This window comes from Saccopteryx leptura, chromosome 2 (assembly GCF_036850995.1).
Source record: "Saccopteryx leptura isolate mSacLep1 chromosome 2, mSacLep1_pri_phased_curated, whole genome shotgun sequence".
In the NCBI taxonomy this organism is placed as follows: Eukaryota; Metazoa; Chordata; class Mammalia; order Chiroptera; family Emballonuridae; genus Saccopteryx; species Saccopteryx leptura.
In genome coordinates this window covers 1,798,173-1,818,652 of record NC_089504.1, presented here as the reverse complement: position 1 = coordinate 1,818,652, position 20,480 = coordinate 1,798,173, and the positions used below count along the sequence as shown (strand labels likewise).

The window sequence follows — 20,480 nt, the reverse complement described above, 5'->3', positions numbered from 1 at the left end:
AATGGCTGAGAGACCATTGATGTGACCGACATGGGCCACTGAGCGTGGTTTCTGGAGTCTGCCCTCACCTGACAGGCTGGGCAGGTGCTGCGGTTGACAAGTGACCGCCAGCTGGACCACCCTGGGAAGCACGACGTGGGCTGACGGGGCCAGCAGGCGGAAGTCTGGGGGTGACATGGATTGAGCTGGAAGGGTGGCGGGGAGGAGGAGACACAAGGTGAGGTCCAGGCAGGTCCTGCTGAAGGAACACGGACCCTGAAGGGGGCGGGCGGCCAGCTTCCACAGCACACGTCTGTCTGGTCACGAGCAGGCTCTACATGGTGCGCCAGGCTGCTGCGCAGGTGGAAGCCGCCTCCAGCCCTGCAGAACTTGGCAGGGACCTGGGCTTCCCCGGCCTCAACGCTCATCAGTGGCAGCTAAACTCCTGACCCGTGCTATCCACTGCCAGGTTCTTTCCCAGCGTGGTAGCCACCAGGGAAGTCCACCCACAAAGTCCGCTGGACTACCTGAACCTGACCGCCCCAGGGGACCATGTGACCAACGGCAGGTGCAGAGGCAAGTGGAGGCCGACACTTGCCCGGGAAGTGGTCACCTGGGCTGGTGTGCTGTAGGGGCACCTGACAGGCCCTGGCAGAATAACCAGGTTGCAGAAGTAACAAGTACACGTTTATTTGGCTTCCTAAAAACCCCCCAATCAGTGCTGCAGGGCTGGACTTCGTAGGGGCGCAGGTAAGGTGATGTGGAGACCACCCTCTCCTCCAATCACCTGGCAACGCTGATGGCCATGTGCCAGGGCGCTGTCCCAAGTTACGGTGGCATGGAACTACCCCTGGGTTCAGCGTCCCCAGACCGTCCCACGCAGAACCTAGGGCTGCTGTGGATGTTTGAGAACCACTATCTGTCCTGTTCCCTAAGTCGTACGACCTCTCCCCTCTCCTGAACCTCCAGTCCCCACGTCTCCCCACTGACCAGAGCGTGACCACTGACCAGAGCGTGACCACTGAGTTCCAGGAGCCCCTCCCCCCTACTACAGTCCAGCACCTCTGGACTCAGAACCCACCTTTCAATAAACGGCAAGAGGCTTCCCAACATGGGGTCAAACTGAGGGTTCTCAGGAAGAAGGGGACTGGCCATGTTGGTGCCGAGACTTAGGAAAGTTGAGACGGGCCTTTCACACCCCCAGCCTGCATCGAGGGTGGACAGAGGGGCACTTTACCCAAGGCGTCACTGCCGTGTCGTGAGGCAGACCACGTGCCCCAGCCTGGCCTTGCCCGGGCACTGCCGTGGTGCCCAGTGAGACCTGCACAGGCCTACGGCCTTGGTGAGACTGGTGAGGAGACAGACGGCCCTGCCTGCGAGACCCGAGAGGCGCAGACCTGGTCTCAGTGCTGCAGCTGCGGGGAGCCCTCCTGCAGCGCACCTGGTCGGAGCTGGGGCGGAGGCAAGCGTGTCTTCACGAGCGCACGTCCAGCCAGGGGGGGGCTGAGAGCTGTGCACGGCCACAGAAGACGTGTTCACGCTTGGGGAAGCGTCCCATGGTCTGCACCGTTTGTGAGTTTTTGCACTAAATTCACCTCCAAAGAAACGTGTGCAAACACTCCCTCCCCCGTCTACCGGAAGAGCCGGTAGATCCTGGGCAGGCGCCCGTCTCTGCTGGCCAGCGCCGCCTGGACGTGCTCGTAGGTCGGCAGGTCGCTCAGGTCACCCAGCGCAGCCACAGCTGGCTTCCTGCGCAGCATCCTGGAGGCCACTCGCTTGATGTCCTCCGGTGTCACGTCACCTGGCCCAGAGAACAGAGGACAGGGAAGGCCTGACGCCCACACCCATTCTGTGTCTCCAGCTCACTCAGCGGAGCGAGGGGACCCCAGGGGCTAATCTGCTGCCACCACCACCCAGGAGGAGGTGCTGAGGACTCCGTGGGTCCAGGGGCAGCTGTCTGTGGACTGCACGGTGGGTCAGGGCAGAAGGACAGAACTGAGTTTTCCCGGGAAACGGGGAAGTGTCTGTGGTTTAAAAGAACTTTCAGATGCATCAGGACATGCCCACCCCAACAGGACAGTCACCCTCTGGACGGCAGGACTGGAGAGAAGGGGGAACAAGGGCCAAGGCCTGCACACCAGCCTTGGGCAGGGAGGCCGGAACCCACAGCCCGGGCACTGCACCCAGTGTTTGTTTCGCTACAGAAGACAAGGCCGCAGAGAGATCGGGCACAGTCCTACTCAAGGGCCTGAGGGATTCCCCACCGGATTCTACGTCCAGGGGACACTACAAAGCTGTGCCAGCTTCACGCCAGGTGACTCACATCATGACACAGTGCTGACCCGCGGGGATCCCAGACCCTTTGAGGATCTGAAAAAACTAAGAGAAACTTGTTCCCTAAAGACTCACAAGCAAATAAATAAAACCTGGCCCACAATCGGAAGAAGTTCAAAGACCTCCTCAGGTCCCTCGTGGGAGGCACGGGATCCTCAGCACAGACACCTGCCCGAGCCGCAGAGGGCCACGCGGCTGGTGCCGCCTCGGCCAGGGCACTTGGCATCGGACTGCAAGCGTGGTACTCACGGATGAGCGCGCACAGCTCGTGGGGCAGCTTCCTGGAGCGGGTCGCCAGCACCTGCCTCCCCACGTCCTCAAAGATGACCGGCCGGGACTCCAGGTTCATCATGAGCATGGACATCAGCTGTGTCTTGGCTCGCTCCAGCTCCACCTGGGGGTCCAGAGCCCGGCTGCACCTGGGGCACCGCAGCCCCAGTCCCGACGCAGCCCCTCCCTTCCTCTGCGCGCCTTCGGGGCGGGGCTGGGAGTGCGCTGTACGGGGCCTTTGCCATGTTTGACATAAGCAAGAATGCTGCTTCCCTTGAGCTCTGGCCCCCGTCTAGAAAGTGTGCCAGGCAGCATGGAAAGGGTGAAAGGTCAAGTGCTCAAGCTCCAGGACTCCGAGGCTGGCCACGCGTCACAACCATGAGGAAGATGGATTCAGTGCGGACCAGGGGCTCCCCCCAGACCCACGGCGCCTCCTGTCCACTGCACTCCCTGGGAAACTGAGCCCAGCTCCATCTACCAACCCTGTGCTGTGAGCCCTTCTGAGCAAGCGTGAAACGTAACACTGGGTCCAGCCAAGTCGGTTCATGAAGCCCAGCCCAGGGTTCGGGGGCACGGAAGCCGCTCGTGAGAAGACGACTCAGGACTCTGGGACCCGACAGACTTCGAAAAAAAGTACCACACAGACTGGCGGTTGGGTTTCTGTCGTTTTTGTTTTTGTTTTTTTTTCTTTCTGAATCTGGAAACTGGGAGGCAGTCAGACAGACTCCTGCATGCGCCCAACCAGGATCCACCCGGCATGCCCACCAGGGGGCGATGCTCTGCCACAATCAGAGCCACTCTAGCGCCTGAGACAGAGGCCACAGAGCCATCCCCAGCGCCCGGGCCAACTTTGCTCCAATGGAGCCTTGGCTGCAGGAGGGGAAGAGAGAGACAGAGAGGAAGGAGAGGGGAGGGGTGGAGAAGCAGATGGGCGCCTCTCCTGTGTGCCCTGGCCAGGAATTGAAGCTGGGACTCCTGCACGCCAGGCCGATGCTCTACCACTGAGCCAACCGGCCGGGGCCTAGTTTCTGTCGTTTTTAAAGTGAAATAATTCCTAATTTAGGACAGGTCATTTTATTTTCAAAACTTTAGGCAAATATGTCATTTCCCTCAAACTGACCCCACGTCCGCAGGAAGCCTCCTTTTCCAGCAGGACGCTCAGGGTCTAAAGGTGACTTTCAGACAGCGCTTCTCTCTCACACACATATAGGGTCTGTGTGATTACTGCAGAAGCATGACCGTGCAGAAAGTAAGACTGAGAGTGAGGCACACGCCGGGCTCGTCTGAGAGCACGTGTGCACAACCCCAGAGGGACAGGCCGGGCTCGTCTGAGAGCACATGTGCACAACCCCAGAGGCACACGCCGGGCTCGTCTGAGAGCACGTGTGCACGACCCCAGAGGGACAGGCCGGGCTCGTCTGAGAGCACGTGTGTGCACAACCGCTACGTGTACCAGCCAGGCCCGGTTTGGGCCCAGGAAGTTAACAAGGTTCTGGACACTTAAGTGATCTAAAACTGAGCTGTGCACCGAGAACGTGAAGAGCTAGGGGAGCCCCAAGTGGCCACTCTGACGCGCACGGCCTGGGGTGGGGGGCTGGGGGTGGGTGAGGAGGACGCACAGGCTGGTCTGCAATGTTGCTTTCAGTGATGCTGAGGGTACCAGGCAGCCGGGGCCAGCCAGGTGCAAGCGGACAGGGTGCCAGGTAAAGACCAGGGAGGGCTCCCCGCAGGGACGAGCTCAACCATGGGCAGCACGAACCAAGGGCCGCGCTGCTCTGGCTGAGACAGGGGCATTGGGGCAGAGGCCAGCCGCCTGGCGCTGTGGGGCGTGGGAAACGGCCCCCTGCTGCACTCACCACGTCCACGGCTCCCCCCATGAGAATGAACTCCTTGGTGATGATCTCCACCATCTCCCGCACCTGCGGGGGGGGGGGGGGGGGGCGTGAGGGTTTGCGCGGCCCAGCAGGGAAATGCCCGCGCCCACGGAGCGGCTTCGTCTCTAGGCTGCGCGGAGGCAGCGGGCGGCCTCACCTGTCTGGGGTCAGCGCTGGCGTGGATGCACAGGAGGCCCGTGTCCTCGTAGCTGTGGTGGTAGGCGGTCGCGTTGTACATCCAGTGGTGCCTGCGGGGACACAGGGCAAGAGCCCCGGGAAGGTGGCGTCACGGCCCAACACCCCTCCGCGGGGCCCGTGGCCCTGTCGGCGCGGTGGGAGGCGCGGCCCACCTGTTGAGCACGTTGAGGTAGAGCCTGGTGAACATGCCCTTGCCGGGCCCCCCGGCCGAGAAGGAGCCTCCGCCGCCCAGCATCATGTTCAGCACGGCGAAGGGGATGAAGTCCGCCTCCTGCGGGGAGAGGGGCCAGAGCTCGCCGAGGGGACTGCCGGGTCCAGGGTGCAGGGTGCGCAGGGGCGGGGACTTACCAGGAAGGAGCAGCTCTCCAGGCCGATCATGATGTGCGTAAGCTCGGGGAACGGGGCAGGGCCTGGGCTGACGTTGGACATGTCTCTCTCCACCTGTAAACAGGAAGCATCGACGGGGAACCAGCCTCGGCCACGTCTCGGGTCCCATCTGCCCTGAGCCCACCCCACAGGGAAGCCACGTCCCAGCGAGCCCGCGGTCGGCTTCAGGGGGGACACACGTGGCGTGCTCAGCCCAGGAAGTGCTCCGGGAACAGCCACAGTGCACAGTTCACTTTAACACCTCAGGACAAGGACAGAAACAAACCACACACCGAGGGCGCGCGACCTGTCTACAGCCCGAGGCCACGATCTTTGGTCCCCTTTACCTTGACAAGCCCCCCGGTGTACTGTGCGACCGACCGGTCCACATCCACAGCCGCCTCGCTGCCCCAGGCCGGCCGGGCGCCCAGCAGGTACTTCCGGGCACACTCCACCAGGTGGTCGTGCTCGACCCCCACCCCCGCCAGCACCATGCGGTCCGGCGTGTAGTAGTTCCTCATGTAGGCGTGCAGCACCCCTCGGTCGATCTTCGCTATGTTCTCCGTGGGGCAGAAGCGGTGCAAGCCGACTGTGTTTCCCTTGAAAGCGGCCTGACAACGGAAGCGAGAGAAACACGAGTGACACAGAGGACACAGCAGCTTCCCTCGGCGAGCTGGGCCGCGGCCGCCCGGCCACCCTCCAGACTCCCGCCAGCGGCCCCGCTTAGCCAGTCGGGCGGCAGCAGCCTCGTGTGTTTACTAGAAAAGTGAAACCTCTCCAGGACGGAAACCAGGAGGCTCACTATAGAGACGAATTGAGCAAGAGCTTGTTACTGTAAGAACTGGGAAGTTTAACCCTCACACAACAGATGCAGGAACTGAGAATGTCCCACCAACTCCTGCGCCCTGCGGGGACGCCAGGCAAGCCGTCGCCCCCCCCAGCTGCCTGGGCGCAGGGTCACTGGTGTGGAGGTGCGGCGGCCGGGAGCTCCCCTTCACCTCGTGAATCATCTCGGTGAGAAGCGGTTCCGGGTCAGGCCGCATGTGGAGGTCCTCCAACTCAAACTGGACAGTCATTCGAGCCATCTCAATCTCCTCCTCTGCAAAGGACACAAGGACAAGGCTCCGATCACAGAGGTCCACAGAGCCGGGTGTGCGTCCTCGGTGGTCTCCTCTGCCTCTGTCTGGGGCAGGCCGGCCTAGGGACACACGTGAGCCAGAGGGAGAGCGCCCCGCAGTGGACCCGGGCTTCCTCTCTGGGAGGCACTGGGCCCAGACCTAGCCCCGCGTTGTGTGAGGACACGATGACAAGGGGTGTGACAGTACAAAGGGAACAAGGCGCAGGCTGGTGTCAGCTAACTACGCCAAGGGCCAGAAAGACCTGGACATGGACCTGCGGCACGAACAGCAGCAGTCAGACCGGCTGCAGCAGCAGAGACTCAGAGTCCTGCCGCTTGTACGCAGAGGGAGGGACGAGACAGGGACAGGTCAGAGGGTGCAGGGCGGTGCCTGGGAGCACTAGGCACCAAGACTTTCCCGCCCAGCGAGACTGCGCCAGCTTGCGGGCAGGTGAGCGGAGGGCTCCGGCAACGCAGCACTTGCCCCATGGCAGTGCCCGCCACACCTCCCCGTGTCCCCACCCCCCCAGCCCCTCACGCGGCCCGTGCGCACACCTGTGAGCCGGGGGTGCAGGACCACGTCAGCCAGCAAGCCCACCACCGTGTCCAGGCCCGAGGAAGCAGCAGACACAGCGTACATAGTGGTGTCTCTAGAAAACCAACAACACGGCGCTGAGGCCACAGCAGGAGCGTGCCCGCGGGGACTCGCCATCGCTGGGCGGCACGGTCAGCACACACTCGGGGCCTTTCCCTGTTCCCGCTCACAGGATGGGGACCACAGCTGTACTCAGACCGTGCAGGCAGACTGGACGAGAGGCAGCCCTGAGGTTTCTCCAGCCCGGCTCTGTACGGTGAACCACTGCGTCCCGTGGTGTCTCTCCTGCAGGAGCCGACTGGCCCCAGATGGCTGGTGGTGGCATCAGCTCACAGCACGAGGCACTGTGGTCAGACGGCCATACTGAGCCACTGAGGGCAGCCACAGGCATGCCAACCACAGAACCACAAAATGGCGCATAGTCAAGGAAAGACTGTGCAGAACAGACACAGTTGCCGTGGGGACAGGAGGAGGCCAGGGCCACAGAGCCTCTGCACAGGAGGGGCCGTTCTCAGTGGGGCTGCGGGACCATGTGGGCCGGCAGCAGGAATGAAGGCCCAAGCTGGAAACATCTGGGCTCATCAGGCTCCGGACATGGGCCTGCTTGACCAGAAGTCAAAGAAAGAGATCTGAGGCAAAAACACAAAATCTACCACTAGGCAGAGTCTGAACTTCACTAATGGGCAGTGGGGAGCTAGAGGTTTCTGAAAACACCTTTTTTGAAAACGTGAATAATTGCCTTAGTGACCATTCTAATTCTTGGCTAACGGTGTTTACCCTATCTTCTTTATCTAATTCTTCAGATAATCAACCACTTAGAAAAGTGTGCTCTCTGCCGCCCACCCATCTCTTTCTGCTGAACAGAGCTTTCTGGATGTGCTCCACACGCGTGTGCTCCACACCTGGGAGACAAGCACCGCCTGGCCCTGCCCCAGGCACCACACGCGTGTGCTCCACACCTGGGAGACGAGCACCGCCTGGCCCTGCCCCAGGCACCACACGCGTGTGCTCCACACCTGGGAGACGAGCGCCGCCTGGCCCTGCCCCAGGCACCACACGCGTGTGCTCCACACCTGGGAGACGAGCGCCGCCTGGCCCTGCCCCAGGCACCACACGCCTGTGCTCCACACCTGGGAGACGAGCGCCACCTGGCCCTGCCCCAGGCACCACACGCCTGTGCTCCACACCTGGGAGACGAGCGCCGCCTGGCCCTGCCCCAGGCACCACACGCGTGTGCTCCACACCTGGGAGACGAGCGCCACCTGGCCCTGCCCCAGGCACCACACGCCTGTGCTCCACACCTGGGAGACGAGCGCCGCCTGGCCCTGCCCCAGGCACCACACGCGTGTGCTCCAGCCTCACGGGACCTCCCCATCCCCAGGGGACTGCTCTCCTAGGCTGAGCCTCTGCACCTCCTGCTCCCAGGGTCTGAGCCTCCTCCCTTTGTTTTGTCTGGCAAAGTCCTTCAAGAAGCAGCCCCCATATCAAGTTTTCTGTGGTTCCTTTTCCTGACTCCAGACCACGTTAGTCACTCATCCTCCACATCTTCACCACCTTGGTTCCTGGCTCTGGTGTCCATTACCTGTGGTGTGGCCTCCAGCCTGATTAAGTGAGCATCTCGGGGACGGGGCCTACTCTGTGTCCCCAGTGCCCAGCCAACACCTGGCTCAAATCAAAGGGTGAGCAGCCTTCTGGGGACTGCGTGGCCCTGGAAGAATGTTCGTGTGTGAGCTCTGCCGCCTCCAGGGCTCCTGTCTCAGTCTTGACCTCCACGGCCTCCCGGATGAAGGACTCAGAGATACTACGGCCAAGAACGAGCACTGTTCCCCGTGGGCACCAGCTGCAGTACCTTGAGGTCTGGCAGTCACAGATGCCCCCATGCTTTTCCAAGGTGAGCAGGATCCCGTCTTTGCTGTCAAAGCGATCGGTCGACTGGGGAAAACAAATCAGAAATCCTACTTAGGTTTCAGCAATCCAAAACAACCCGAAATATGGCTTTTTAAGGGAAAAAAAAGTTACTTTTGCTTTCAAAACACGTGCCATTTATTAAAATAATCATTTTTAGAAAAAGCCAAAATTATACAGATTCTTCCCAACTATCCTCTCAAAATTCACAAAATGGACACTGACCGAAAATGCCAACTTTTCCAAGAAATGAGCGATTCCACTAAGATATTTTGCTTCATATCGGGATCCTGAGTTAATAAGAACTGGCAACAAAACAAAAAAAAAGCTGACAGGTTAAATCAACATTTAAAAGAAAAGACACGTTCAAAAGAAACCTCTTAAAACTGTGGCCCTGGCCGGTTGGCTCAGCGGTAGAGCGTCGGCCTAGCATGCAGAGGACCCGGGTTCGATTCCCGGCCAGGGCACACAGGAGAAGCGCCCATTTGCTTCTCCACCCCTCCGCCGCGCTTTCCTCTGTCTCTCTCTTCCCCTCCCGCAGCCAAGGCTCCATTGGAGCAAAGATGGCCCGGGCGCTGGGGATGGCTCTGTGGCCTCTGCCTCAGGCGCTAGAGTGGCTCTGGTCGCAACATGGCGATGCCCAGGATGGGCAGAGCATTGCCCCCTGGTGGGTAGAGCGTCGCCCATGGTGGGCGTGCCGGGTGGATCCCGGTCGGGCGCATGCGGGAGTCTGTCTGACTGTCTCTCCCTGTTTCCAGCTTCAGAAAAATGAAAAAAACAAAAACAAAAACAAAAAACTGTGAACATAACTAAATAGGCAGATTCAACTATATACACGGGTGACAGGTATGTCTGCTCCCTCGATTACGATGACAGTTTTGCAGCTAACACACGTTAAGTCAACACTTAAGCAATGGCAAACTTTTATCTGTGCTAGAAGATTTTGTTACATAAAGATGGGAAAAAATCCCACCAACATTCCGGTTCCTAAGTCTCCAAACTTTGCACCACGCTTTTCACTGAGAGTAACAGTCACCAGTGATGCACTTGCGCCACCCCTGACGGTACTTACTTCCTACAGTACAAAACTGGCCAAACTTATTTTGGGATGCCACGCGAAGTCCATTGTCCAGCGTGGTCACTCTGGTCTCAAACTTTTCCTGTCCATCGACCGTGGCAAAAACGGGCTTGGGTACTCCAGGTAAGGGAGTGGAGAGGGGGATGTTGGGGTAGGCCCCACCACTGCTGAACTGTCTGCAGGCCGGGCCCCCAAACCTAGAACAGAGAGGCCGGCCCAGTTACAGCCTGAGATGCCAGGACCTGCGGGGACCAACCCTCAGGTGTAGTTAGTCGTGTTTTGTCTGCACTAAAAGTGAACACGTCCCCTTTGAAAAGGATCTGTCCTACACGCCTACCGATGGGAGGAGTGGTCAAGACCTGGCCCCTCTGTAAGAGGCCAGTACAGCGCAGTTCCTGCACACGGGACACCAGGCAGAGCCCTGGCCTGGAAGGACCTGCAGGGTCCAGCCTCCAACTCCGTGGGCAAACTCGTGTACGAACCCCCCAGGTCCGAGTCCCAGTGGCAGGCAGGTCGTTTCCTGGAACACACGTGGCTCGCGAACCCCAAAGCTTCCTTTCCTCCCTGTCCTCCGCCGCCTGCTCTCGCCTGCAGTTGGTGGACCCTTTCTTTCTCTCTCGGTTTAAACGTCACCTTCCCAAACAGACTACGGCCCCATCCTTCTTTCAGAAAGCGAGTTAGCCTGGACCGCTGAGCGGGGCTGGGTTATTTGAATTCCACGTGCTCATTGCTGCTAATCGGCGCCCCCGCCGGGGGACAGCGGCTGCCCGCCGCACCCAGGCCCGGCAGCGCGCGGACACAGGAACGGGTCATACCTGCCGGCGGCCTGAATGAACGTGTCAAAATGGAAAAAAGGCAGGCCTGGCCACCCGGGAGGACGGCGGGGAGGACGAAGTCACGTATCTATACGCGAGGGTGGGGTGGGGTGGGGGTGAGGGCACCGCCGTCCAGGCCGCAGCCGCGGTGTGGACCGAACCCCGGCCCCGCCGGCTCGGCCGCAGAAGTATCGCGTGCGCGCGCGTGCGGCAAGAAGGGGCCGGGAGAACACGGGAGTGGAGGGCGGGAGCGGAGAGGCGGACGGGGCTCGGGGCACCAGGCAACGAAGCGTCCCCGTCGCCTCCGGGACGAGGATGGGGTCCCGCTGTCGGAGCCTGCCCACTGGGCGCCGGGGAACCAGAGGCCAAGCGTTCCGACAGCCGCCGGCCGCCCCCGGGCCCCGGCCGAGCCTGAGCCGGCCCTCGGCTCACCTCGGCCGCGAGCTGCCACAGGAGCGCGAGCCTCGCAACAGCCGCGCCGCCGCCAGCACCATCGCCGCCATCTTGCGTCTCCGCCCACCGCTTCTGTCGTCACTTCCGGCGGCGCCGCCTCCTGCGCCCCGCCTCCTTCCCCTCCTGAGGCCCGCCCCCCAGTCGTTCCGGCGCTCGCTTCCGGCGCGCTCGGAGCAGAGGCCGCGGCGAGGGGCTCGGAGCGGCGGCCGAGCAGCGGGCGACGCGGGTCGAGGAGTCGGGCCGCGGCGGGGACGGAGCTGGGGCCATGGAACCGCCGCTGCCGGGTTAGGGAGGGCCGGCGTCCCCGGGCCCGCGGCGATGGCGGGCTACGTGCGCCGCCCGGGCGTCACCCCGCTGTCCCGGGCCCGCAGCCTCGTCATTCCGGACGGTGAGCGGGCGGGCGGGGCGGGCCAGGCGGGAGAGGGGTTCGCGGGGGTCCCGGGGAGGGCGGCCCGAGGTGGGCGCCCCCGGCTCCGGCCCCGCCGGCCGCGCCGAGCGCAGGCGCGGCGCGCGGTGAAGTCGCTCTCATTGTTATTCCAGCTGCTGCGTTCTGTGAGCGCCGGTCTTGTCTCCCCCAGCTAGACTGTGAGCGCCCCCACGGCGGGGACCCGGACTCCCCCTTCCTCGGCATTCGGCCGACGTTTATGTGCTACGTGCCCAGTCCGGTGCTAGCTTCCGTGGGAGACTCAGGTGAGAGACAAGCCGCGGGGGACCCGCCCCGGTCCCGGCGCTACCTGTCGGTAGCTCTGCGGTGGCGTTAGCCCCGCGCCGGAGCCTGCGGTCAGCGCCGAGCGCCCCTGTGCGCCCGGCACTGGGAATACAGAGGTGGAGAGCGTCCTGCCGCTGGGAGCTCACAGTCTGGTCTTGGGGAGACCCTGACACCCCCCCACACCCCCCTAGGCAGACAGTTCCAGAATAGGATGACAAATGTCCCAGTACGAGTGTCCTTTCTGCTGCTGGAGGGAAGGCGATTGGAAACCGGCTGCAGCTGAGCAGTGGACAGCATGAATTTGTCCTTCCGCCCGACACCGATCCTGCCTGTAGTCCAGGGTGTGCAGGGAGAGCTTAGGTTAGGTGGTCGCATCAGGGCCTGAGAGGCCGGTGGCATTCAGGAGGTGGCACAGACAGAGGAGGACACGTGCAGCCCTGCTGAGCACCAGAACCTCCCGGGAGCTCTTTCAGGGTCACAGAGGCCAGGACCCATGCAAGGCGGACCATCTCCAGGGCAGGTGTTGAGGGGGTTTGTGTTTTAAAGGTCCCCCAAGCTGTGAGAGGCACTGCAGTGGGGACCCTACATTGGGGAAAGCTGTGGTCATCATGACTGCACGTGACCATGGGGATGACGGTATCTTTTTGCAGATTTTGTCTCTGGAAAGGGGAAGTGCAGTGAGCAGGGTCCCCTAGGAGCCCCGGAGGCACACTTTGGAGGTAGAGTATTGGGTCATCTCTCGTTTCTCTCTCCATCCAACACTCAGTGCTGGGCACATACCTGGGGGTGGGGCTGTCCATCTGACGCTCACACCTAGTGTACCCGTGGCCAGCCTAGTGGAAGGGGTGGAATCTGCAGATTTGATCTTGACCTAAGGGTAGGAGGAAGGAGGATGTGACCCTGAGACATGTGGGACAGCATGAAGGTGAGAGGTCACACCTCATCTGACGCACACACCTGTGTACCTGTGGCCAGCATAGCAGTCGGGGTGGAATCTGCAGATTCGATCTTGACCCAAGGGTAGGAGGAAGGAAGGTGTGACCCGGACACACGCGGGCAGGAAGGTGGGATGTCACTCCTCATCTGACGCACACACCTGTGTGCCTGTGGCCAGCATAGCGGATGGGGTGGAATCTACAGATTTGATCTTGACCTAAGGGTAGGAGGAAGGAGGATGTGACCCTGAGACATGTGGGACAGCATGAAGGTGACAGCATGAAGGTGAGAGGTCACTCCTCATCTGACACACACACCTGTGTGCCTGTGGCCAGCATAGCAGTTGGGCTGGAATCTGCAGATTCGATCTTTTTTTTTCAATTTTATTTATTTATTTATTTTTTTACAGAGACAGTGAGTCAGAGAGAGGGATAGACAGGGACAGACAGGAACGGAGAGAGATGAGAAGCATCAATTATTAGTTTTTCGTCTGACCAGGCAGTGGCACCGTGGATAGAGCATTGGACTGGGATGCGAAGGATCCAGGTTCGAGACCCCGAGGTTGCCAGCTTGAGTGCAGGCTCATCTGGTTTGAGCAAGGTTCACCAGCTTGAGCCCAAGGTCTCTGGCTTGAGCAAGGGGTTACTCAGTCCGCTATAGCCCCACGGTCAAGGCACATATGAGAAAGCAATCAATGAACAACTAAAATGCCGCAATGAAATATTAATGCTTCTCATCTCTCTCCGTTCCTGTCTGTCTGTTCCTATCTCTATCAAAAAAAAAAAGTTATTAGTTTTTCGTTGCGTGTTGCAACACCTTAGTTGTTCATTGATTGCTTTTTCATATGTGCCTTGACCGTGGGCCTTCAGCAGACCAAGTAACCCCTTGTTGGGACCAGTGACCTTGGGTCCACGCTGGTGGGCTTTTGCTCAAACCAGATGAGCCCGCGCTCAAGCTGGCGACCTCGGGGTCTCGAACCTGGGTCTTCCGCATCCCAGTCGAACGCTCTATCCACTGCGCCACCACCTGGTCAGGCTGCAGATTCGATCTTGACCCAAGGATAGGAGGGAGGAAGGTGTGACCCGGACACATGCGGGCAGGTGGGATGTCACTCCTCATCTGACGCACACACCTGTGTGCCTGTGGCCAGCATAGCAGTCGGGGTGGAATCTGCAGATTCGATCTTGACCCGAGGGTAGGAGGAAGGAGGGGGCGACCTGAGACGTGTGGGCAGGAAGGTGGGGTGTCACCCCTTGGGCTCTGAGAGACAGCCTGGGCTGGAATCTGAGGAGCCGGCTTGACACAAGGTTGGCACCTGGGCTTGCGTGACTTGTGGCCAGAAAGGGCCACAGTGTGGCCGGCTGGGCATCAGAGGAGGCTGCGGAGGGAAGTGGGCAAAGGAGAAGGAAGAGGGGTGGGCAAGTTGGGGAAGGCTGGAGACAGGGCTTTAATGCCCAGCTTGGCGGGGCCTTTGGAGCTGGGACTGCCCCTGTGGGAGTGCAGGCACCTACCACCCAGATGTGTCTGTGCCAGTGCTGGGAACCAATGAGCCGGGGACAGGAAGGTCAAGGGACTGTATTCGTTCTATGGGCCAGCTGTCTCACTCCCGGTTGTCACTTGAGTTCTGCTGCAGTGAGGAGGGGGGCGATCCCGATTTAGATGGGGTCGTGTCTTGGAAAGAGATATGGAAAGGAGAGCCCTGGCTGGCCAGGTAGCTCAGTTGGTTAAAGAGTTGTCTAGGTTGCGGGTTCAGTTCCAAGTCAAGGCACATACAGGAGTCAAGCAGTGAATTCATAAATAAGAGTATAAGTACGATACACGTTTCTCTTTCTCAAAATCGAAGAAAAAAGAAAAAGTAATGAGTAGTGGAATCCCCTTTTTGCCGACATTCATGAGACTTCCACCTTGTGACGTTTGTCATTATTTTCAGATGATCAACTTGGAGGTCTCGAAGAGGTAAATCCGTTCTCCTTTAAAGAGTTTCTGAAAACCAAAAACCTCAGCCTGTTGAAAGAGGACCTAGTCAACAGCAGACTTTACGCAAAGGTAACTCTCAGAAAGTGTTGGCCCCGACCCGACGGGGCCCGCGGAGTAGCCCCCTCCTGATGGGCGGAGGCTGTGCAGGAGGTGTGGGGAGGGCGGCAGCTGCGGGGCGGGTCCTTCCTGTCTCCCACCTTCCCTGGATGACGGACAGTCGGAGGGGCCTCTGCGTCCCCACACTGCCCATCCAGTAAGAGGCCTCTGGGGCCTGCGGGGGCGGAGCCTTGACTCCTGCTCCGTCCTCTAGGAAGCCAAGAGGCACTCCCTCAACTACGACTTCCCACCCTCCCAAGCCATGGGGTTCGGCCTGGAATACCCGCAGCCGTTTTTCGAAGACCCAACGGGGGCTGGCGACCTCCTGGACGAGGACGAGGACGAGGACGAGGACGGGTGGAACGGGGCCTACCTGCCGTCTGCGGTGGAGCAGACGCACTCCCCCAGGGCCGCGGCCAGCACGTCGCCCTGCAGCACATACGTCTCCTTCTTCTCCGGCCCGTCGGAGGAGCTGGCGGGGCCCGAGTCCCTGCCCCCCTGGACGCCGAGTGAGTCCGAGTGCCACATCTCCCCAGCAGCCAGCCCCAGCACAGACTCTACAGCCCACGGAGAATCTCTGGGGGACAGGCACCTTCGGACGCTGCAGATAAGTTACGAAGCGGTAAGCGAGGGCTGTGCGTCCGCGCCCCGGTAGACGGCCTTTGTCTGAGCAGCGTCTCGGAGAAAATCGAGCCTCCGGTGTCCTCGGTGGCCTAGGGTTTGGGGTTTTTGCCCCAGGACGAGACTGTGGTGCAGCAGCCTGTTCCCGTGTCTCGGCGTGGAGCACTCTCCCGTGCTGACCAGTGACGGGCGATCAGAGCGGGCGGGAACGTGCTATAAACGGGAGTGCAACGCAGCCAGGTGGGAACGGGCCAGAACAAAGTCGAGACCCTCAGGGCCCCCCACCACTCGACCTGTTGGCTTTGGTGTCTTGCCAAGTGTTCTGAGTAGAACTTTTTTTTAATTTTTTTTTTTTTCCTGTATTTTTCTGAAGCTGGAAACGGGGAGAGACAGACAGACTCCCGCATGCGCTGACCGGGATCCACCCGGCACGCCCACCAGGGGGCGATGCTCTGCCCCTCCAGGGCGTCGCTCTGTTGCGACCAGAGCCACTCTAGCGCCTGGGGCAGAGGCCAAGGAGCCATCCCCAGCGCCCGGGCCATCTTTGCTCCAATGGAGCCTCGGCTGCGGGAGGGGAAGAGAGAGACAGAGAGGAAGGAGGGGGGGAGGGGTGGAGAAGCAGATGGTTGCTTCTCCTGTGTGCCCTGGCCGGGAATTGAACCCGGGACTTCTGCACGCCAGGCCGACGCTCTACCACTGAGCCAACCGGCCAGGGCCTTTTTTTAATTAAAAAAAAATTTTTTTTATTATTATTTTTCTGAAGTGAGAAGCAGGGAGGCAGAGAGACAGACTCCTGCATGTGCCCAACCAGGATCCACCCGGCATGCCTACCAGGGGGCGATGCTCTGCTCATCTGGGGTATCGCTCTGTTGCAACCAGAGCCATTCTAGCGCCTGAGGCAGAGGCCACAGAGCCATCCCCAGCGCCCGGGCCATCCTTGCTCCAATGGAGCCTTGGCTGCAGGAGGAGAAGAGAGAGACAGAGAGGAAGGAGAGGGGGAGGGGTGGAGAAGCAGACAGGCGCCTCTCCTGTGTGCCCTGGGCTGGAATTGAACCCGGGACTCCTGCACACCAGGCTGACACTCTACCACTGAGCCAACCAGCCAGGGCCAAGTAGAGGAACATTTTTAAGATATTACAATGACCTACAATATGAGTTGAATAAAATTGGAGTCTGACTGCAGACCTCATGTTGATGCCTTTACTCATGGTTTCTCTGCAGGTGGACTGTGAGTTCTCTCTAGAACAGTGATCTTCAACCTTTTTTCCCCTCATGGCACACATAAGCTGGTACCAAGGAGAGAGGAACACTGATCACCCCTCCCTCAGTAGTTAGACTGTGTGCTGTGAGAAAAGAAATAGTGAAAGTTGTTGCTGTAGAATCTTCCCGTTTATCAGCAAGTCCCAGAGTCACACTGTAGAAGTGGAGACCCCCGTTCAAGTGAGACACTGCGTTTTCTTACGAGGTTTCTCTTTCCTCTGCAGCTGAAAGGTGAGAACTTGAAGTTAAGAAGAAAGCTGACTGAGGTCCAGAGCTTCTCCGAGACCCAGACTGAAATGTAAGCCTCTCGCTAGGGCTGCGGTCCTGCTCACGGGTGCTCAGGGCGGCTGTGAGCCGGGCAGGGGGCGGGCGGGCGGGCTCGAGCCGAGTCTGGGTTCTAGTCTCCGTCAGCCCTCGGCCTCCAACATGTCTCTTGTGTTGTGTCGACGTGTGTGTGACACCCCGAGGTCCGCCCCAGAGAGGACCAGACGGCGGGCTGTCAGACGCCCCCGCCGGTCCCGTGCACGGTGACCAACTGCCTCGGTGACAGGGTTCCCTCCGAGACCGTGGGCTCCTGTGGTCTGCCCCGAGTCAGTCCAAGCAACGTGCCATTTGGAAGCAGTCCTGGAATTAGTCACGTGTCGTCGGTGACACGAGTCTGTTCTTTACTAAGGGTGAGGACGCTTGAGCGGAAGTTAGAAGCAAAAATGATCAAGGAGGAGAAAGACTACTACGACCTGGAATCCGTGGTTCAGCAGGTGGAGAAGAACCTGGACGTGATGACTGTACGAACAGGCAGTGTGCGGCCAGGGGAGGGGGCGCTGGGACGCGTGGGGGTGGTGCCGAGATGGCCCTGAGGGAGCCCTCCCTGGGGGGTGCACGGCCCGGGGAGGGGGCGCCGAGATGGCCCTGAGGGAGCCCTCCCTGGGGGGTGCACGGCCCGGGGAGGGGGCGCCGAGATGGCCCTGAGGGAGCCCTCCCTGGGGGGTGCACGGCCTGGGGAGGGGGCGCCGAGATGGCCCTGAGCGAGCCCTCCCTGGGGGGTGCACGGCCCGGGGAGGCGCTGGATGGACCCCAGTGAGCCCTTCCCCCGGTGGCCCCAGAAGCCGTCAGTGAACGGGCAGAGCTTCCACAGGAAGGGGTCCCGCAGTGGCTGTGTAACTAGTTGGGCCTGTTCATGGAGCCAGCCAGGGGACCCCTTGGCACTTGGTGGGGGCCCAGGTGACCATGTTACCATGTCAGTGATGCTTTTATGTTTTTGTTTTGGCTTTTGGTGACAGAAACGTGCTATAAAGGCAGAAAATAACATCTTGAAACTGAAACAAGATATAAATTTGCTCCAGGTAAGTAGAAGGTCTTGGGTTTCACGGGCTTGTGAATTGAAGTGATTTCCAGAAACAAAAGAGCCTCTGGCAGGCTTCTCCCTCCCTGGGGGGCAGGGGGCAGGTGGGCAGGCTCCTCCCTCCCTGGTGGGCAGGGGCAGGCGGGCAGGGGGCAGGCCGGCAGGCCAGGAGGCAGGCGGGCAGGGGGCAGGCTGGCAGGGGGCAGCGGGCAGGCTGGCAAGGGGGCAGGCCGGCAGGGGGCAGGCGGGCAGGTGGGCAGGCGGCAGGCGGGCAGGCTCCTCCCTCCCTGGCGGGCAGGCGGGCAAGCGGGCAGGCGGGCAGGCTCCTGGGGTGCAGATGAAGAGAGAGCCTCCCTTGGCCACTCCCGCTGCCCTAGGGCCATGGGCCTCCTGGGTGGGCTGTGTGCTTGCAGGAATCTTCCGTGCAGCTGGGTGGGTCCCTGCGGGGGAAGGGCTGGAGTGAAGGGGAGGGTTAGGAGCCCCAGTTAGGGAGAGCACCCTTGTGGCCTGGGGCTGGACCCGTCCTCCCAAAGTGCCACCTTGGCTGTAGTTGGGTAGCTTGTGGACGCTCCCTGTCACCAGAAGAGGCCTAATGCTGCTCACCCCACCCCAGGCACAGGCCTCCAACCTGAAGCGGGAGAACGAGGCCCTGCGCTCGGGCCAGAGCGCTAGCCTTTCGGTGGTGAGGCAGAACACGGACGTGGCCCTGCAGAACCTCCACATGGTCATGAACAGCGCACACGCCTCCATCAAGTGAGTGCCGGCTCTGAGCGTGCTGCCCGCGGCCGGGTTCCGGACCCTGGGGCACCTGAGGTCACTGCTGGGCCAACGCCTGCGTGGGGGCGGCTGCTCTTTGGGGGCTTTGAGGTGAATCCCAGCTCCCCCCACTGACTCCTGAGGCCCCACAGGGAGCCTGAACCGTGAGACTCCCTGGGAGACAGCAGAGGTGTAAACAGTCCCCGCCATCTGTCTCCCACTGGTAGGGCCTTGGGGGGGCGGCACGTCCACAGCGCGGGCAGTGAGCGAGTGGGGGTGGGCGGCGTATCCACAGCTAGTGGGCAGGAGGGGGGCATGTCCACGGCGCAGGCAGCAAGCGAGCGGAGGTGACAGCAGGTCCACTGCGCGGGCAGTGAGCAATGATTGGGGGCTGGGCGGTGTATCCACAGCGCGGGCAGTGAGTGAGCGAGGTGCCCGCTCGGTCCCCCTGCTGTTCTGCTGAGCCGTGTGACTGCAGTCTGTAATACCATCTTCTCATCTCAGGCAACTGGTGTCCGGAGCTGAAACGCTGAACCTTGTTGTTGAAATCCTTAAGTCTATAGACAGAATTTCCGAAATTAAAGAGGAGGAGGAAGAGGCGTCATCTTGAACTTCCAGCTTGGTGCTGTTTACAACCTGAAATCATTACTCACTGGATTTGAAAATGCCGTTGTGTCTTTAAATATGCAGCCTTCACAGTAAAACCATTGATCATGAGATACTTGTTTCATGACCCGAGGACAGGATTGCCAGCCATCGGCTCCACAGTGAGAGCCGCCTCGAGGTTTCTCTGCAGCCTCCTTTCCTGGTGGCGAATTCCCTGCTGATGTAGAGACTCTATATAATCTCCTGGAAGACGTTTTTGTAAAAGCCACTGATTTTTTAAATTACTGAATGTGAAAAAAGAAGTTTTGTGACACGTCTTACATTCTTACTGCAGGACGTTCATTCTAAGATAAGTCCAGTTGATCGGTTGTCCTTGATTTCACAAAAAGAAACACTAAATGAGCTAATATCCAAATAACTGCCTCGGATGGGGACTGGTGCCTTTCTGCCGTTGCTCAGTGCCTCTCCGGCTCAGCCCACTCCTGCAGCCTTCACAGGGTGACCCCTGCCGCTGGTGGCCTGGGTGTGGACACCCTGCCTGGGGGACGCTGCTGTCTTCTTACAGGGACCAAGACTGGCCCGGGTTCCATACTGTGACGCTGTCAAAACGCACCTCTCTGGGGCCTTCAGGTTTAGAAAAATACTTCTGACGGAGGGTTTTGATACACGTGTGGTCTGAGTGGCCTGTTGTACAGTGAAGTTTAGAATTCAGGAGTCGGGATGTCCAGAGCCTTGCCAGGTTAGCACAGGGCCTCCCAGGTTGCCTTTCTAGCCGCTTTTTGACCGAGGGAGGCGGTGCAACATGTACTCAGTGCTTTTTTGGGGCTGTTTTCCCGTAGATGTTATTTTCTAAAATAAAATTTCCCTCCTGTTCAGATTAACAGCTTTCCTAATAAATTCTTAAGATTCATATGCTCTGTCCCTCTTTTTCTGACTTAGCCAGTTCTTTATGCTTGAGAATCACGTGACTGTCCTCTAGCACCAGGCCACGCGCCTTGCAACGGGAGGTTGTGCTGCTGTATGAAGCGTCAGGCCCCCGCCCATGGGGTCCAGCGCCGCTCACACACCAACCCCTGCCTGGGCTGAGAGCCGTCGCATGTTTGGAATCGGACAGAGTGGATTCTAGAATGAGAGCAGTCTTGGAGATCCTGTGGTTGAATTTTCAAAAGATGATTAAACCGCTAGACCCCTCT

General features: G+C 60.1%; 3 protein-coding genes across 6 annotated transcripts in view; 1 reads left to right on the top strand and 2 right to left on the bottom strand.

Moving 5' to 3' along the window:
* Positions 1–653: 653 nt before the first annotated feature.
* On the bottom strand, positions 654–11,083 carry PMPCA (peptidase, mitochondrial processing subunit alpha). 2 transcript variants are annotated; one of them, XM_066366712.1, is made up of 13 exons: positions 10,964–11,083; positions 9,711–9,913; positions 8,864–8,943; positions 8,583–8,665; positions 6,694–6,788; positions 6,020–6,120; positions 5,369–5,632; positions 5,004–5,096; positions 4,808–4,926; positions 4,615–4,705; positions 4,440–4,502; positions 2,563–2,707; positions 654–1,780 (listed from the first exon to the last, which is right to left on the bottom strand). In XM_066366712.1, the coding sequence occupies exons 1-13, from the start codon at positions 11,032–11,034 to the stop codon at positions 1,611–1,613; spliced, it is 1,578 nt and encodes a 525-aa protein (XP_066222809.1). In that variant the 5' UTR covers positions 11,035–11,083; the 3' UTR covers positions 654–1,610. The 2 variants fall into 2 exon arrangements, with proteins under 2 accessions (XP_066222809.1, XP_066222810.1); XM_066366713.1 differs by lacking the exon at positions 10,964–11,083 and having other exon boundaries at positions 6,694–6,786; positions 9,711–9,849.
* A 35-nt stretch (positions 11,084–11,118) lies between these two features.
* On the top strand, positions 11,119–20,197 carry ENTR1 (endosome associated trafficking regulator 1). Of its 3 annotated transcripts, XM_066366714.1 has the most exons (10): positions 11,119–11,372; positions 11,525–11,674; positions 12,344–12,412; positions 14,560–14,675; positions 14,917–15,324; positions 16,808–16,881; positions 17,257–17,368; positions 17,864–17,926; positions 18,539–18,678; positions 19,186–20,197. In XM_066366714.1, exons 1-10 carry the CDS (start codon positions 11,303–11,305, stop codon positions 19,289–19,291), a joined length of 1,308 nt encoding a protein of 435 aa, XP_066222811.1. In that variant the 5' UTR covers positions 11,119–11,302; the 3' UTR covers positions 19,292–20,197. The 3 variants fall into 3 exon arrangements, with proteins under 3 accessions (XP_066222811.1, XP_066222812.1, XP_066222813.1); XM_066366715.1 differs by lacking the exon at positions 12,344–12,412; XM_066366716.1 differs by lacking the exons at positions 11,525–11,674; positions 12,344–12,412.
* Positions 19,556–20,480, bottom strand: part of LOC136391153 (neuromodulin-like) — a 3,378-nt gene continuing 2,453 nt past the window's right edge. Inside the window, exon 3 of the mRNA XM_066362664.1 lies at positions 19,556–20,435. The gene's annotated coding sequence lies outside the window, so the exon portion shown is untranslated. The remainder of the gene's footprint in view (positions 20,436–20,480) is intronic.